This window comes from Alternaria dauci, chromosome 5 (assembly GCF_042100115.1).
Source record: "Alternaria dauci strain A2016 chromosome 5, whole genome shotgun sequence".
NCBI classification, from domain to species: domain Eukaryota; kingdom Fungi; phylum Ascomycota; class Dothideomycetes; order Pleosporales; family Pleosporaceae; genus Alternaria; species Alternaria dauci.
The window spans coordinates 1,197,504-1,213,610 of NC_091276.1; the positions used below are offsets into that span (position 1 = coordinate 1,197,504).

At 53.1% G+C, this 16,107-nt stretch overlaps 5 protein-coding genes across 5 annotated transcripts; 3 read left to right on the forward strand and 2 right to left on the reverse strand.

The window, feature by feature from the left end:
- Nucleotides 1-280: 280 nt before the first annotated feature.
- On the reverse strand, nucleotides 281-3,514 carry ACET3X_005889 (uncharacterized protein; the record flags this gene model as incomplete). The annotated part of the gene is made up of 4 exons (XM_069452041.1): nucleotides 281-658; nucleotides 713-1,452; nucleotides 1,535-2,816; nucleotides 2,873-3,514. The coding sequence occupies 4 exons, from the start codon at nucleotides 3,512-3,514 to the stop codon at nucleotides 281-283; spliced, it is 3,042 nt and encodes a 1,013-aa protein (XP_069306249.1).
- Nucleotides 3,515-3,990: 476 nt separating this feature from the next.
- Nucleotides 3,991-4,361, forward strand: ACET3X_005890 (uncharacterized protein; the record flags this gene model as incomplete). The annotated part of the gene is made up of 3 exons (XM_069452042.1): nucleotides 3,991-4,167; nucleotides 4,235-4,282; nucleotides 4,332-4,361. The coding sequence occupies 3 exons, from the start codon at nucleotides 3,991-3,993 to the stop codon at nucleotides 4,359-4,361; spliced, it is 255 nt and encodes an 84-aa protein (XP_069306250.1).
- Nucleotides 4,362-5,565: 1,204 nt separating this feature from the next.
- ACET3X_005891 (uncharacterized protein) lies at nucleotides 5,566-6,743 on the forward strand (the record flags this gene model as incomplete). The annotated part of the gene is made up of 4 exons (XM_069452043.1): nucleotides 5,566-5,713; nucleotides 5,773-5,846; nucleotides 5,908-6,094; nucleotides 6,151-6,743. 4 exons carry the CDS (start codon nucleotides 5,566-5,568, stop codon nucleotides 6,741-6,743), a joined length of 1,002 nt encoding a protein of 333 aa, XP_069306251.1.
- A 162-nt stretch (nucleotides 6,744-6,905) lies between these two features.
- Nucleotides 6,906-7,778, reverse strand: ACET3X_005892 (uncharacterized protein; the record flags this gene model as incomplete). Its single annotated transcript, XM_069452044.1, has 2 exons — nucleotides 6,906-7,071; nucleotides 7,126-7,778. 2 exons carry the CDS (start codon nucleotides 7,776-7,778, stop codon nucleotides 6,906-6,908), a joined length of 819 nt encoding a protein of 272 aa, XP_069306252.1.
- A 2,907-nt stretch (nucleotides 7,779-10,685) lies between these two features.
- ACET3X_005893 (uncharacterized protein) lies at nucleotides 10,686-15,628 on the forward strand (the record flags this gene model as incomplete). Its single annotated transcript, XM_069452045.1, has 4 exons — nucleotides 10,686-10,762; nucleotides 10,935-11,376; nucleotides 11,438-15,263; nucleotides 15,315-15,628. The coding sequence occupies 4 exons, from the start codon at nucleotides 10,686-10,688 to the stop codon at nucleotides 15,626-15,628; spliced, it is 4,659 nt and encodes a 1,552-aa protein (XP_069306253.1).
- Between the last annotated feature and the right edge of the window lie 479 nt (nucleotides 15,629-16,107).

A 16,107-nucleotide genomic window follows, 5' to 3' on the forward strand; every position in this document is an offset into this window, starting at 1 on the left:
ATGTTTCAGCTCCAGATCTGCGCGCTTATTGAGCACCGCAGCTAGGTAGGCGCGAGAGGCAGAAAAACAAGCTGACAACCTTGTCATTCGCGTAGCAACTAACGCTGTCCGCATTGTTGAACAGCGGCTATAAGTACAGTTCGGCAGATAGCGTGATGCATGCCCGTGAAAGTAAGCACCTGTAGTACCGAGGCGCATGCGTGTATATTGCAGATATTCGTCCCAGGTTTCATCGATGTATCGGAGACAGAAAACTAGATTGTATGCTGAATCTCGCTGTTCAGGATGGGCTTCGAGTGATACTTCGCAGATAACGGCTTTTGTGTCGCTCTTTGATGTCGTGGAGTACTTTGCGCTGTCGTGCCAATGGGACATGCCGCATAGGAAGATTCTTCTCAATGACGCGTTCGGCATGCCGCGACATCTTCAACCTGAAAGATCGTGGCATCGGTTCACGCTTGATAGACCAAAGATTTCTCTCATCTGCGTAGCCCTCTTGCTGGGAACAGTCATCGTGCATGCGTTTAAGCCATCTCCAGATATCCGCGCAGGATGCTCGTTGAGCCGAATCCACAACTAGCATTTCAGTCTGAATCATATTCAGGAAGTCGTGCAGGTAGTCGGTACAATTGGGATGCCGATGGAGTTCATCTATGAACTGTAGAGAGAAGATCAGCCATTGGAGCAACGACAGAGCGGGTGGAAAATATACCAGTGTAACAGCTTTCTTGACCATGACTTCCGGTTGTTCAGTCTCCTGGTCTCTCACGACCTGAAAAAAGGTATCAGTTGGCTGGTTGTTCTGGAAGGCGTCTGGCGTGATTCGTTCTCGTGAGAATGTCAACAGTAAAGATTTTCCACCAAGTACCCAAGTTATGAATTCAAGGTAGACACAGCCTAAACACCAGATGTCATAGGATTGACGAACGATTTTCGGCTGAAGATCGCTCTCAGGAGGTCGATACGTCAAGGTGTTGGCAACATCACGAGGCTGCGTTCGGCTCAGTAGGGTGTTGAGTTCTGCTTGCCCAAAGTCGGCCAGCTTCAGGGTGCCCTTCAGGCCATCGTGATCAGCGTCGCTGTCATCATACCAAAGTATATTACCCGGATTGATGTCTCCGTGACGACCATACTTCTTTTGATGAGTCTGCTCCTCAGTGTCAATTGTTGTCTGGTCGAAGCCAACTAGCTTCTGGGTACGCTTGAGGACTCCGATACTAGCATTCTTGTTATGAATGAGTACACCACTTGCATCGTGGTCCCCAAGAGGACTACGGTGCTTCATGCGGCGCCGCTCACCGTCGACTGATAAAGACGACGGCCACAACGGCCGCTCCGATACTATCGGGCTAGCTGGCTGTTCAAGAGAGTCACACGACTGCACTCTATTGATGAAGGGATCGATGAAGAAGCCAGGAGCATCTGCTTCATTCGTTCCCTGATTGGAATCCTCTACATGAAGTGAGCAGGGTATTCAGTCGAACAATACGGTGAATAATTTTGTGCGCCGGGCACACAGCGTAACCGTACATACCTTTTTGGCGAAAAGTTGCATGCTTTGCTACGCCAGACTGGCATTCGGATGTCAAGTGCCTGTGAAGTCTGAGAAGAGCCTCGGCAATACCCGCACACTGTTCAGCTACCCATGAGATGCTGGGAAGGTCAAGCATGGGTCGTGTGTGGATGTCCTTCCAGTAAGTGAAAAGGTCGCCCTCTGCACGATAAAAGATGAGGTGAAATTTTCGGAACTGCTCATAAGTGGCTAGGAGAGACACAATGTGTCTGTGAGATCTTGCACCGCTGAATGACTTCAAGATCACAATTTCTTTCTTGAATGCTTCCCTGTCGCTCTCGTATAGTTGTTGCTTGACGGCGAAACCTCGACGACACAGCCTCTTATCACGGAAGTTGTGATGATCGCCGTGTATGCGCACCATGAAGACCTTTCCGAACCCCCCTGTCCTGTCCACGTCTTCTTCTTCGGCGTCGTCTGGGGGAACAAAAGGTATGATATGATGGTCATGTAGAGCGTAGTGTTTGACGTCTCCGTCGTCGTCTTGGGCGAAGAAGGGTGCTAGCAGCTTCCACTGGTATTCTTGAAAATTTCGGAGCTTGATGGGAGACCACTTAGGGTGTTGGAAGCACTGAAGCAAGGTGTTCGATGGCTTTCCAGATGGATCTCTGCGACACAGCCCACTCTTTCCGTTGGACTTCATCAACATCAGAGGTAGATCAAGGTCGCTCACATCTTCTTCAAGGAACAATGAAATCGAAGATGTGTACTCGGCGATGACAAGCAAAGCAAATATCTTTCGGAACGTTTTGATCTTTTCCTTTCCCCTGTGTATGACATGGCTCTCGCTGCACACGCGTCCAGCGAGTTGTCGGATACTTTCAGTAGTGTGTGAATGCGAGAGGTCCTTCTTGAGCACCTGAACGACAGTATCGGTGTTGACAAGGCGGCAAAGTGCGCCCTTTGGTAAGAATTCCTGATCGTGTCCTTGAGTATTCCACGTCCTTTGTAGAGCATCTAGGATTCTAGTTTGCAGTTCTTGGCACCCCTCAACTATAGGGAGGAGGTCGCATAGTTGCTCAAGCTCGAGCTTTGCGTCATCGTTACCACTCTCTTGGGCATCTGTATGATTTTGGTGCAGTTGTTGTTGGTTACCCGCGTCAGAGATGACATCTTGATCGGCAGGATAATAATCATGACGAGGAACGCTAAGAAACGAGGCGTCACCGAGGCGCGACGTGTAAGGTCGCTGCCCTTTCGATTGGGTCTCCAATATAGCGTTGTGTAGCTTAAGAGGAGTCGCCTAATAGTGATGTCAGTTACACGATGCTAGAAACTTTATGCTGCGCTCACACTCACAATAGGTTTGACTTCGTCATACTTTGGCTCGTCAAAATCAGAAGGCTCATCTGCTCCTGCCGTAGTCCAAGCTTCATCCAGAGAGGGAGAAGAAACGGTCGTTCCAGTCCGCCATTGGTTGGGGGAGATCCAGTCAGGCGAGCCTGAACCTCGTCTGATTCCTTGACTGCAAGATAGAGGCCTAGATTCTAGGTCGATTGGTGTCCATAGTTCCAGTATTGAGTCCTCGTCACCGTCGCCATCATCATCGCCATCGCTCGATTCTGATGGCTTGTGGAAGGAGTCATGCCGGGGCTTGGGTGTAATCGGGATCTTCAGGTGGTCACCTATGCCAAACTTATCGCTATCAATGCACTGTTGCCTCCATCCAAGCTTCGGTCCAACTGCGAAAGCATTTGATGTCTCTGTAGAACCAGATGACCGAAGATGTCTGCTGTTCGACGTAAACTTTTCGTGTGTCGTATCTGCTGACGCTACATTTCGAGCGCTAGTGTCCGGCAGTACTGGGCTTGATATGACTGACGCAGGCACGTGAAACTGTGGCGGGGCGTTCTGCAATTCTGCTTGGCCGTTGTTGGTTAAGCTTTTGACCGGATCATGACGTGGATGATGATGTGGGGCGGCCACCTCAGAAGCGTGCATGACTGTTTCTTAGACGTTGTCCAGTGCAACAAAGAAATGGCCCTAATCTTGAGACAACAACGCGGCGTCTTGTTGTGATATATGTGGCAGCCTCAGGCGAAGGACCTCCTGTGCAACAAGGCTGTGCATCGAGTGCCTCATGATAACCGCCGTTCCAGGTCCCTCGACATTTCTGCCTGCGGGGCTTAGAGACGTGGCTGCATAAGTTGCCTTGTTTCTATCGCCCAGCGTACGGTTGGCCGTACATGCAATCAGCCGGTCGACTTCAAAAGGTGACTGCTAGAGAACCTTGCAAGTGGCGCAGCTCAGCCCCCTTCAGCCCCGATGTAACACACGCGCGACCTTGGCCTGCTACCTCAAATATAAGTTGAGCCCTCCACGGCATTCAAGTCCGTGATGTAGTCCAGGAGGAATAGATTATCAGATTCCACTATTCTGAGTACGTTCAACATCCAACGGAAAGACAAGACAAGACAATGACGGTTTCCGCAATCAACACGGTTGTCGAAACAGCGCTGTCTTCGTCTGTCGAGCAAAGCCCTGGAGTTCCGGATCTAGACGATGCGCAGTCAATCTCTGGGCGAAATATAGATCCAAACAAGTTGACGATGCTTCTGAGAGTCAAGTTCGGCGCAGGAGCCTACGATGTCCATGTGAGCACAGCGCGAACGACGCGGGACGAGCTTCAAGAACCAGAACACCAGCTGACCGACATTGTAGATAATGCAGAACTCGTATTGTATCATCGCTCCGCGAAGGTTGTCAACTGTGAGTCGAGTATCAGCCTCCATGCATTTCGAAAGCTGACACAATACAGGGAGAGATAGCAAAATGTCGAAAAAGATAGATCGATCCTAGAAGCACTTTTTGTTAACTCTTCGTCCATTTGGGCGTTCTTTGCATGCGACGAAACCGAAGGCACTGTTGCGAATAGGGCGCAACGCTATGATTGCGACACGTGGATTGGAGCAAAGAACGTGAGGATCACGAGAGGGACGAGAACAGATGAATATACGCCTTCTGTTTGCGCTAGTGGCGTTTGCATATCGTATGGTGATGGAGTTTGGAGTTTGGAGTTTGGAGTTTGGAGTTTGAACTGTGGGGATGATTTGGAATCTCGGAAAGTACCTGGATAGAATAAGAACGTATCGGCGAAACCACGCAGATTTGAAGCTTGTTGACTAAGCAGCTATGACCATGTCTGTCTCCGATGCGATGACCATCGGTTCTGTTATACACGCTCAGTACATCGTGCACGCTTGTCTTGTATTCATCTGCGTTGAAAATGCATCAAGAAGCATGCTTCTGTCAATCGTGAGCGCAGAGTGACATGATACAATGACGCACCGTCTCCACATTGTCCAACGGTCAACCACATTGGGGTCGTATAGCGATCAGCAGCGCTACCAAAATACGACCACCCTCTCCTTTCATCTGAGCTGACATCAGACGAACACGGGGAAGGGCGCAGATGATGGCCGAGGCGCATGCCTGCACCGCCCGCTTTATGCGGGAAGCCATGTCAAGCAAGCTGCCGTACTGAGATCTGCCGAGCGCTTCGGGTATCGGACTTGCAACGGCGACGCATCAAGACGATTCCAAGGGCTTGAGATCTCGCGCGCAGATCCATGGCAAACGATGCGCAAGTAAGGCGAAACTGGTGAATGGTTTTAGGACTCGCGCCAGTACAAGCGCCGATCTCCCGCGCCAGTGTCTCACATAGCAACATTGCGGCGCGTCGCCATTGGCCCACGCTCAATTACGCGGATGTGGCTATGCCGGTTTCAGGGACTCGAAGCTTGATACTTGACTCCCCTATTCACCTGCAGCTGCGCGCCACCATCACCGCGCACCGCCAGCCTACTTTTGCCCAGCGTTCCTTCTCACAACTTGCGTCCCTTACGTCGTTGAGAGATAGTGATAACGGATCCTCACAACGCTCACATTCGTTTTGTGCATTGACCCCGGACGCCCAGTCACCCCCCCGGACCTGGTTTCTTAACACGGCAAAGCCCCCACGGGAATAGGGCAGTACACTCGCAGTACCCACCATGTGGTTCCGCAAACGCGAAAACGACATTGAGATGTCGGGTATGATGGACGGCGCGCCTAAGAAAAAGAAGCCTCAAGGCCCCCCAGAGGAAACAGAGTACCAAAAATTCGATTGGAAGAGGTTCTTCCTCGCCCCCAAGTACATCCGTAAGACCGCAAGCTGCCCTTAAAACAAAAAGAGCTTTCATGTCTGACTTGGCTACCAGCATGGCACATATTGTTCATCGTCATTGGTATCCTGACTGTCATCATCACGATAAAACACGACGAAGTTGTTGAGGTAAATTCTACCCTGTTTTGCTTCGGTGTCGAAGAACACGTGGCTAACGGCGTCTTCGCAGAAATTACGGCCGTGGTCCGAGAAAGTGCGTGACTTACCGGCAGGATGGCTGATTCCCATTGCTATCCTGATCGTTATTTCTTTCCCTCCTTTGTTCGGTCACGAAGTCATCGCATTGTTGTGCGGTGTTGTCTATGGCCTATGGATCGGATTCGCGATTGTTGCTGCGGGCACATTTATCGGCGAAGGCAAGCCCCACGAAGCTCACAATATCACATGCATTCTATACTAACATTCACCCCAGTTGGCACATGGTACGCCTTCAAATACGCTTTCCGCTCCAAGGCTCTTAAATTGGAGCGTACCAACTTGAACTACGGCGCCATGGCACGTCTGACTCGTGACGGCGGTTTCTTCATCGTGCTTGTCATTCGCCTCTCCGCCATCCCAGCGCATTTCTCCACCGCCGTTTTCTCAACCTGCGACGTCAAGTTCTGGCATTTCGTCGTCGCTACTTTCCTTTCCCTACCCAAACAGATCTTCCTTGTTTACCTGGGTGTGTTGCTCCTACAAGATAGCAACGACGATATGATCAAGACGGTCATGTTCGGCGCTATCTTTGTCATCACCATTGCCATGGGTGTCTGGATTTACATAAAGATGCGCACAGTGAAGAAGACGCTTCTGGAAGAGCAAGAGTTGCGAAGAGTAAAGAAAGCAGAGGCTGTGGAGCTGGTGCCGAATGTCGAACGGACGTTTGATTCACGGTACGATGGGGAGCCTGCAGCATGGTCGACTGTGCAACCAACGCAGGTCAGCAGGCCCATGGAGAGGAGATACGACGAGGAGTCTCCGGAGTGGGCTATGGCACCTACACAGCCGACCAGGATGGTTTAAACGTAGGCTCTGGTTTGGTGTTATTTGAACCTCTATATTCTTAATGGCATAATGATTTCATGACCCGCATGGGCTAGGTACCCACAGGATACTCCAAGTCAGGCTTAAGCTAACAGCCGCATAAAGTATAAAAAGTACCTCCTGTAAACAACCAGCCCCACTCTATGTAGTGTATCGAAACCACGGCACATTGTCGGCTAGCTCCCGCTCCAGCAACTTCTGCTCCTCGGTCAGTTCCCGAGCCCCGCCTTCTAGTGCAATCTTGTCGCGTCTCGCGTTTTCCATTCGGCACCACGTTGACATGAAGAATGTCAGGAAGAAAGCCATACTACAAGATGTCAGCACGCCAGCTCTAACCGATCCAGTCTTTTCGATGACTCACCTAACAACCCCAATCAGAATACTGTGTCCAATAATAAACCTGGGCCCTTCGCGCGATAGATAAACATAACTCGCGATAATGCCGCCACAGTTTCCGCCCATCACTTGCATGGCAATGCCTGTCCCACGCTTCAAGCTACCTCCAATATTTCCGCTATTCCATGCCATGCCCAGCGGAATCTGGGGATAAATTCCAATAGCCGCAAGCACCGTGCCAGCATATTGGACACTGGGCTGGCCAGTCGCGGCAAGCATGGCGAAGCCCGCGATAGCCACGACTTGGAACCCCATGAGAAAGATGCCACGCTTCTTTACCCGATCAGCGTACCAGCTCGCGACGATGGTGAAGAAACATGCGCAGACATAAGGCGGAACGGACATGAGCTGTGCGTCGTTGGCAGTATAACCCATGTTTTTGATGATTGTGGGGAGGAACAGGGCAAAGGAGTAGATGGGACAGAATCCCGCTATGCATATAAGTATGAAGATGTAGATCTTCCAGTCGGTGAGGGCCTGGTAGACATACTTCAGATCGAAGTCGTTGGAAAGGTGACCGTGGTCTTGTTGCAGGCGGCGTTCAACCTCTGTGCGCTCTTTCGGGGTGAGGAAACGGGCCGTTGCCGGGTAGTCGTATATGCACCAGTACGCCGTCATTGAGACGAGGATACTGAGCAGACCCTCTAATATGAAGATCCAAGACCAAAATCATTCGGGGATGGTCTCTTAAAGCTTGATGGAGACAGTGCACCCTGGAATGATGGTGAGATTTGTGTGATGCTGACATAAGGATATTACAGTGGAAACCGAGCGCTTCAAGCATAATGACCTCTCAGGCATTCTGCTTCCATATTTCTTTATTGCGGCTGAGTGCGATTTCCTCAAGATCTCCGTCTCTTTCGTTCGTCTATTGAAGCTACCATAGCCATGGAATAGAAGGGTGCGCATCTCTGGAGATACCAGGCGTCTGATTGGCCTCGGAGTCAAATGCCATGCATGTTCAGTGAAGCCGGGCGCAATCGATAGTTTCAAACAGTCATCCGTCGTACGTTGCGCAAACCCTACACACCTTCACCCTGATAGGGCACGTTTGCTGCAGAGAAAGCTGGCAAACCTTCGGGACCAGGCGTTCCGTTTATGATAGATTAGTGGCACGCGCGTGGAACAGTTCTGGTCATCAGTGGGCGTGCCTTGTACTTCCCTTCGCGTCTGAGCAAACAGTTTCGATTTCTGTCTTTGCTGACTGGCACAGTGGCGGGATTCCACATTGTCAGTGGACGGCGATGCATTGAAGCGACAACTGCAACTAGTGCGCCAGATCTGTAGCGTAGCGACTGCATATAGCATTTGCGACAGTCTGACAAGCATTTTGTGGTACAATCTATTCGCTCCAACGTGAGACCATACCATGCAATTCAATTATCTTGGGGAATGAGGAAGATCCCAAGCAGCGGTAGAGCAAGGCTCGCAAGGACTAGCTAATACCTTGGGCGTCGTCGACGCACTGGGTAATATTCTTCAAAATCACTTTCTTCGTCTTCTTCTTCTGCATCATCGTCGTCATCATCATCATCCTCGTCGTCATACTCGTAGCGATCGTTGTAATTATGCATCCAACCTGGCCTAGGTCGAGCTTGGTACGATGATCGTCCAAGCTGTCGGGTGCTCCCTCTCCTCCGTCTCGGGTAGTTGTATGTCGTGGAGGTATCGTAATCGCTCTCATCGTTCTCATTGTCGTCAAAGAAACTCGTCGAGAAGGGGGCACGGCGGATTTGAGGCCATGATGACTGGTCGTTCTGGCGATGGTGATTGGTAGATATTGGGTGTGATTGGCGTGATTGGCCGAGACTGAATGGCGACCACTGTCCATGGCCCATCCGCAAACCTCCCAAGAAAGGAAAACGATCTGAATGCGCTGTGCTTCTGCCTCTACCCATTCCCACGTCCACTCTCATACCTGACCCTATGCCAAAACCCATTCCGAAGCCCATACCACCCATGCCACCTAACCCGCCGCCACCCGTGTTCATACCCAGAGGTGAGGAGACACCAAACTGCCGGTGGCTTTGCATCATAGGACTCAGTCTGCCACGATTCGAAAAGGCTGATTGAGACCCTCCCATGGCCCCAGGCGATGATTGCTGGTTATGCAGTCTGTACATGTATGCTTGTCTTTGGAGCTCGATGAACATTCTCCTTTGATCCCTAGTGTGTCGTTCAAAACTGTCGCTATCGCTAGTATAGGATTCGTCGTAGCGTTGGTTCGGACGGAAACCGGGAGCGGGGAAGCTCATCAAACACGGCATGGCAATTCCAAATCTGGGTGTTCACTAAGTGAAAAGATGGTTTTGAGTGATGTTTCGAATCGGTGGGAGTAATCGAGTTGTGGGAATGTGGTGTATGTTGTTTGACACCCTTTGTGTTACAGAGAGGACGAAGGAGATTTCAACACATAGAGGTGCTGCATAGTTGACTTTGTAGGGACGCGAACATGCCACTAGGTGGACGAAAGTGTCTAAGACAGTTGCGGGTTGATCGTCTATGAATGGTTGGAGGCAACCCGAGTCGATGCAGTCACCGGAGGCGTAGGCGGAGCCAGCACGGTAGCCATCGCTGGCAAGGCGGTTCTTGGGCTGTGGTAGGCCTGTATGACACAAGGCAGGCAGTGATTGGCATTATGGTATCACTGTGATACACGAGTGAGATGGAGCAAACATTTGATCTAGTGAGCAAGAGCAAACCATACGACTGCAGCCATGTAGTCTCACTGGATAAAGTCTGCCAGCATAACGAGATGGATGAAAGCAAGTGCAGGGTCCACACAGGGGTGAACAGACTAGCGGGAAGACGGTGATGGAAGAAGGATACCGAGCGAAGGGTCCAGGGCACCAGACGATGCTTGACAGGATGAACAGCAGATATTGGAAGCATAAGTCGCTGTGGCTAGCTGCATGGGCCGAGCTGGGTGTTGCTCGGAGGAAGGCCGCGACGGAGCGTAGACGACACATTGCACCTTCCCCTTGTTCACAAAGGGGACACGGGTGGAGTCGTTGGTGCCTTCTGGGTGGTACGGCGGAGAGAGCGGGAAGCTCGAGGACAAACGACGGCACGCTGAGGGGGTGGTTCCAAGGACGCCACGGCCGAATAGGACGTCATTACTTAATTTCCAGCTGGAATGGGCAGGCGCGACGCGTTGACGCAGGACGCGTCGTTTCCAATTGGTGTGGCGGGAACGTTGAAGAAAAAAGTCGCCCGGAATGCGGCCAAAGTCACGTGCATCCATCTCGGCTCCAGCCAACCTCAAATGTCCAGCCATGGTGGAAGCTCTTCTTCTGTCGCCGCAATACGACTGCATCTCCCACCAAAGTCTCCCACGACCAACTGTGCCACTTCCCCTCGCATCTTCCCAGGACGAAATCGCTGCAAGCCTGACATCATCTCGACTGCACCTGCCTCCACCACTCGCCTGCCACAATCCCCACACTAAATCTTTTGGCCTCGACACCACACGCTTTCGTCTCGTAGCCACTTCCGCATCCGCATCCGCACCCACACCACCACACAATGGCTCCTACTTCTTTTGCTTCGGCAGCCGCAGGAAACAATGCCAATCCAGCGCGTCCAGACTCCGGCGCTGACTGGTAAGTCGTCCCTTGGCTGCGCCCCATGTATGCACCACTGTCGAGCTACACCCGGCACATGATTATCCCCTGGTCGCTATCCGCACAGCACTTGCTATTTTATTGTCCTATTCATCGCAGCACTCGCTACCGCCATGACTCTCTTCCCCCCCGACGCTTACCCGCAGAACAGGGCTCGACGCACCAACGGTGCTACGCAAACATTCCGCCGACCCTCACACGCGACCAGCCTCTCCGGCTCGACGAACCACTCCTCCTCCACACGGGACCCTGCCGCGCCACAGAACCCGTCGACAAACTCGGGCGTATATGTCCCTCCCCACGCACAGCCTGGTCGCAATGGCAGCTCATTCGAGGGTCGCTATTCGCGGGACCAACTGACGCAGCTGTTCCGGATACAGCAAGCGTCTAGCGACCTCAACGACGGACTGTGCGATTTGTACATGGGAGGATGGGAGCCTCACGCTACAAATGGTGCTTCGAGCGCTTCTTGGGGCCGCAAGGACGACCATGGCAGAGAGAGGGAGGCGCCGAGCGGGGTCGACCAGTGCTGGGACAGAGACGGTAGCATATTGCCACTCAGCCTGACCGGCATGACTGACGAGGAGAAAGAAGTAGGAGCTCACACCCCACTACACCTTCCCAACATACACTAACGCGCGCTTCCTCGCTTAGGTCTTCCACTCGTCTGTCAATTCGCCGCTGAAACCGCCCACGCAAAACAAGGACGGCACTCCAAAGGAGGGCCTTTCCCTACGCAAGACGTCGGTATCGCAGGGTCCAGGCACCCCATATGGTCTTTCCTCGCCCACAACCGCGCGTCCGGGTGCCCGCCGTCGCGACACTAGCGAAGCGTATCCGTTCCCCTCGTCCCCCGCCACCTCACGATTCGCGCGCGAAGAAGGCAGTGCTGTCACTCCGCCACCCGCTCTAGTACGCCGTCGGACAGATTACAAGGAGCCTGTAGAGGGTGGTCGCACTGCGGAAGAGCGCGAAAAAGACAAGGGTACGGCGGAAAGTGCTGGTGGCTTTGGCTCTGCAAAGCGCGCAACTACAGCACCTTTCAGCCCTGGTGGCGGTGGTGGTGCTTCGCCGTGGTCAGCGACTCCTGGTGGTGGTTTTGGCGCTTTTGGAAGCTTCGCAGCACCGCAGTCAGAAAAGAAACCTGGCTACGGAAGTTTACGTGGCGAGAGTCGATTCAAAGGGCTGATGGGCAAGCCGAGCATTGAGGACTTTGGGAACGGACCGAAAGAGAAAGCTTCAATGAGTAACTTGGGCAGGCTAAGCGAGGCAGAGCCCTCAAAGACAGGCAGTTCGTGGATGGAAACTCGCGCCAATAGACCAATGAGCAACGATACAGATCCGTTCCCCGAAGACGACCATCCCACCGGCAGTGCTGCGTTGCGCGGCGAAGACGTTAGCCCGCCCCGGCCACAAGGCTTCGGCAATTTCGCAACGCCCCACCGCCCCGACCACCGCGACGATTCTGGATTATCCGCATTTGGGATGACTACTGCCGACACTGGACTTCGCGACATGTATAACAGGAACAACTTCACAGATCAGTCACCCCATCGAGGTAACGAGCCAATGAGCCCGACGGACACGAATCCGTACCAGAGCCCACACCACGCACGAGACCAGCATAATGACGACTCGGACGATTCCGGCGACCAAAATGCACACTTCCCTGGCATGAGCAGCTTCCATATCGACCAGTCTGTTCACTCCAGCATCCACAATGCGTTCGGTGGGCTTGGGGGTCTCGGGAAGGTGTCTGCGCCATTCGAAACCGCAGCAAGTGACCGCAGCCAGACTTCCAGTGTTGGACCAGCTCGAGGGTTTCCTACCCTACCTGGGCTTGGCGGCCTCCCTGGTCTAGGGGGTTCTGCAGCGTGGCCTTCTGGGAACCACACCATGGGTACTCCGACTCGCGAACGTGGTGGCCTTGGGGGCTTTGACCATGCCTTCGGAAACGTTGGCGAGGCTCAGTCGCCCTCTCTGGCTGGCCTGGGCAACAGTTCGCTATTCGGACATGGTACTGTAGGCCGCTCTAGCAGGCTTGGCTCCCTGTTCCCGCCCTCCATGCAGGAACAAATGCGATCCAATGATCCAAACAGGGCGCATGCTGACGACAACTCCTCGCATGGCGACCGGCAACACAGCATGACTGGCTCGTTTGGAAGGAGTGCCTTTGGTGGACAGGCGCCGGCCCGTGATACAGAAAGCCCGTTCCGCGCAAACCGCAATCTTTTCGAAGACTTCTCCAATGCTCACCATGATGATCATGGTTCGGCCGGACAGTCGCAGAACATGGCTACCACTTCACTCTCAATGGCTGCACTCAACCCGACAAGGACTGCACAGCCATCCACGCCAGGCGTTGGGAGTCCAGCCTCCAGCCAGCCTCCGGTGCCTCAGCAGCGAATGATGGTTATGCCTGACAGGATGAGGTGGATCTACCGCGACCCCTCAGGTAATGTCCAAGGACCTTTCTCTGGTTTGGAGATGCACGATTGGTACAAAGCTGGCTTCTTCTCGCCTGAGCTGCTGGTGAAGAAGGCTGAAGAGCCTGACTACGAACCCCTCGCCCAGCTCATCCGCCGCATTGGCAACTCTCGTGAGCCCTTCTTGGTCCCTCAGATCGGCATCCCACATGGCCCTGCGACGTCTCAGCCAGGTAACTCCTGGGCAGGTGCTGGTCCCAGCACTGCCACTGCTCCGGGTGCCCAACCTCCATTCGCCAACAGCTTCCCCAGCTTTGGGACCACCCTTACTGCCGAGCAGCAGAATGCCCTCGAGCGTAGAAAGCAAGAGGAGCAATACCTCATGGCTCGCCAGAAAGAGCATCTGGCTCAGCAGCAACAAGCGCTTGCCCGCCAAGTTCAGATGGGAGTACTGCCGAACCAGCTCAATCACCATTCCAGCGCGCACAGTCTGCATAGTCAACCAAGCTTCGGCAGCATTACATCGCCAGGCGGATATCAGCCATCACCTACCCAAGGCGCTGCGGCTGGAGCGTCTGTGCCGGGTCTCATAGATAACACCTTCAGAGTTGGTCCCGGTCCTGTCCCAGGCTTGGGTCCAATTGGTCCCGGCATGGACATGCTGAACAACAGGAGAGATCAAGAGATGCCTGCTATGATGGACCGTCTGAACCTGGGACGCAATAATCAGCCTCCATTTGCTTTTGGACAACAACAGGATTCCGATGCTCACGCACAATATATGGCTTCTGTCATTGGTGATCGCGCTCGTCTCAAGCGCGAGCAGGCTGAGTATGACGCCACGATTCGCCCAGGTGGCCCTGAAGACATGCAAAATGCGCGGAACTTTGCTGAGCGTTTTGCTGAATTCCAAGACCTGCGAGTCCAGACAGACATGGAGCAATCATCCACCGCCGCTCCTCCACCAGAAGGTGTCATCGGAAAGCCGTCTACATCAAATGCCCAGTCATCGCAGCAACAATCTGAGCCTGCGTCCCCCGAGGAACATGAGGGACAGGACCATCAGTCAGAGCATCAGAACGAGGAACCATCTGCTGGCCAAGAGACGCTATCGCTCACTGAACAAGTTCAGAAGGCTGCTTCTGCTAAGCACTCTCCTCAGCCAGCAGCTGCATGGAACAAGGTTGAGCCTGCGATCTTCCCGTTCCCACCTCCACCATCCCAGTCTCCACTTCCTGCTCCAGCTGCTCAAAGGAAGCCTATTGTTGCCGAGAACCTCAACACTGAGTCTCGTTCGGGTGCGGCTACTCCTGCCGCCGATACCCCTAGTGTGTCCATTGCTCCGTGGGCGAAAGAGCCAGTCAACGCATCTCACGGACCCTCCCTAAGGGAGATTCAAGAGATGGAAGCCAAGAAAGCTGCAGAGCGTGAGGCAGCCGCAGCCGCAGCCCGTCGTGAAGCCTTTGAAAAGGAGATGCAAGCCCAAAATCAGTCACCCGCAGTTCAGCCTGGCTTGCCTTCAAGCTCCACCTGGGCCAGCGGTGCCTCGCCTGTCACCCCCAGCACGACCAGTGCCTCCGTCTGGACTAAGCCTGCCGCTACCAAGGTCACCGCACAGCCAACACCCGGTTCGAAGAAGACACTACAACAGATTCAGAAAGAAGAAGAGGCTCGAAAGCAACGTGCTACTGCACAGGCTGTTGCTGCAGCCAATGCCTTTGGCGCCGCTAGTCCAGTTCCATCGGCTGGCAAGCGGTATGCTGACTTGGCTAGCAAGAGCACACCTACGCTAGCTGCCGCTATGCCTGCCGGAAGCACTGCATGGACCACTGTTGGCGCAAGTGGCAAGGTAAAGACACCAGGTGGTACCACCACTCCTGTACCCGGTGCAGTCCGCTCGACTAGCTCGACCATAGTACCATCGATGGCCAAGAAGCCTACTGTCACTCGTAGTGCAACGATGGGAGGACAGTCCGGGAAGCTCAACGCCGAAGAGGAATTCCGAAAGTGGGCTGTCAACGAGCTCCGTCATGACCTCAACAAGGGTATTAATGGTGTGTATTCTCCGTTGCGATCCTTTGTACTAAACGCTAACTCTCTAACAGCCGAGGACTTTGTCTCTTCTCTTCTTAGCTTTCCGGCTGACGCTGAGCTCCTCACTGAATCTGTGCATTCCGCCTCCAATACTCTCGATTCGCGCCATTTCGCCGAAGAGTTCCTCCGCCGCCGTAAGCTAGCCGACAAGGGCATCATCGACGAACGAAACACTGCGTCTCCCGCTGAGAACAAGGCCGCAGGCAGCGGTTGGTCTGAAGTCGCCAAGAAGGGTGGCGCCGGCACTGCCCAGGCACAACAACAGGCGCCTCTTGACTCGAGCAACTTTAAGGTTGTTGCTGCAAAGAAGAAGACCAAGCGGTAGATTCGTTACGATCTTGCAGAGCTCGACGATGAGTACGTGTTGATTGAACCACACAGCTAAAGCGCATACGTGCCCATCAAGGGCGCGTTGTGCCCCACATGCCTGAAGAGAGCAGATGGCGCCTATGTAACTTAGATGAACACGAAAACCATTGTTGCTAGCTGTTAGACTTTTTTTCCCCACATGAACTGAATTCAAACGTGAGATGTACTACTATGTTGGAACACGCTGCCCAGTGTTGCCAGTACGTGTCGAGAAGGACACTTCAACTATGCAAGATTACCACGTCTCCTACCTGATGTATCCTTTTCAAGCCTAGCCTTCTCGTTCACTTCTGTTCTTATTGACAGACACATCTTCCTATCTTGATTGTTTTTCATCATATTCTTGGCAGCATATTAGTTAGCTTCGCAATTTGGAAAGCGTAGGGTAGGTATATATACTGAACATTTCTAAACTCCAGACTTGAGTCGATGCGA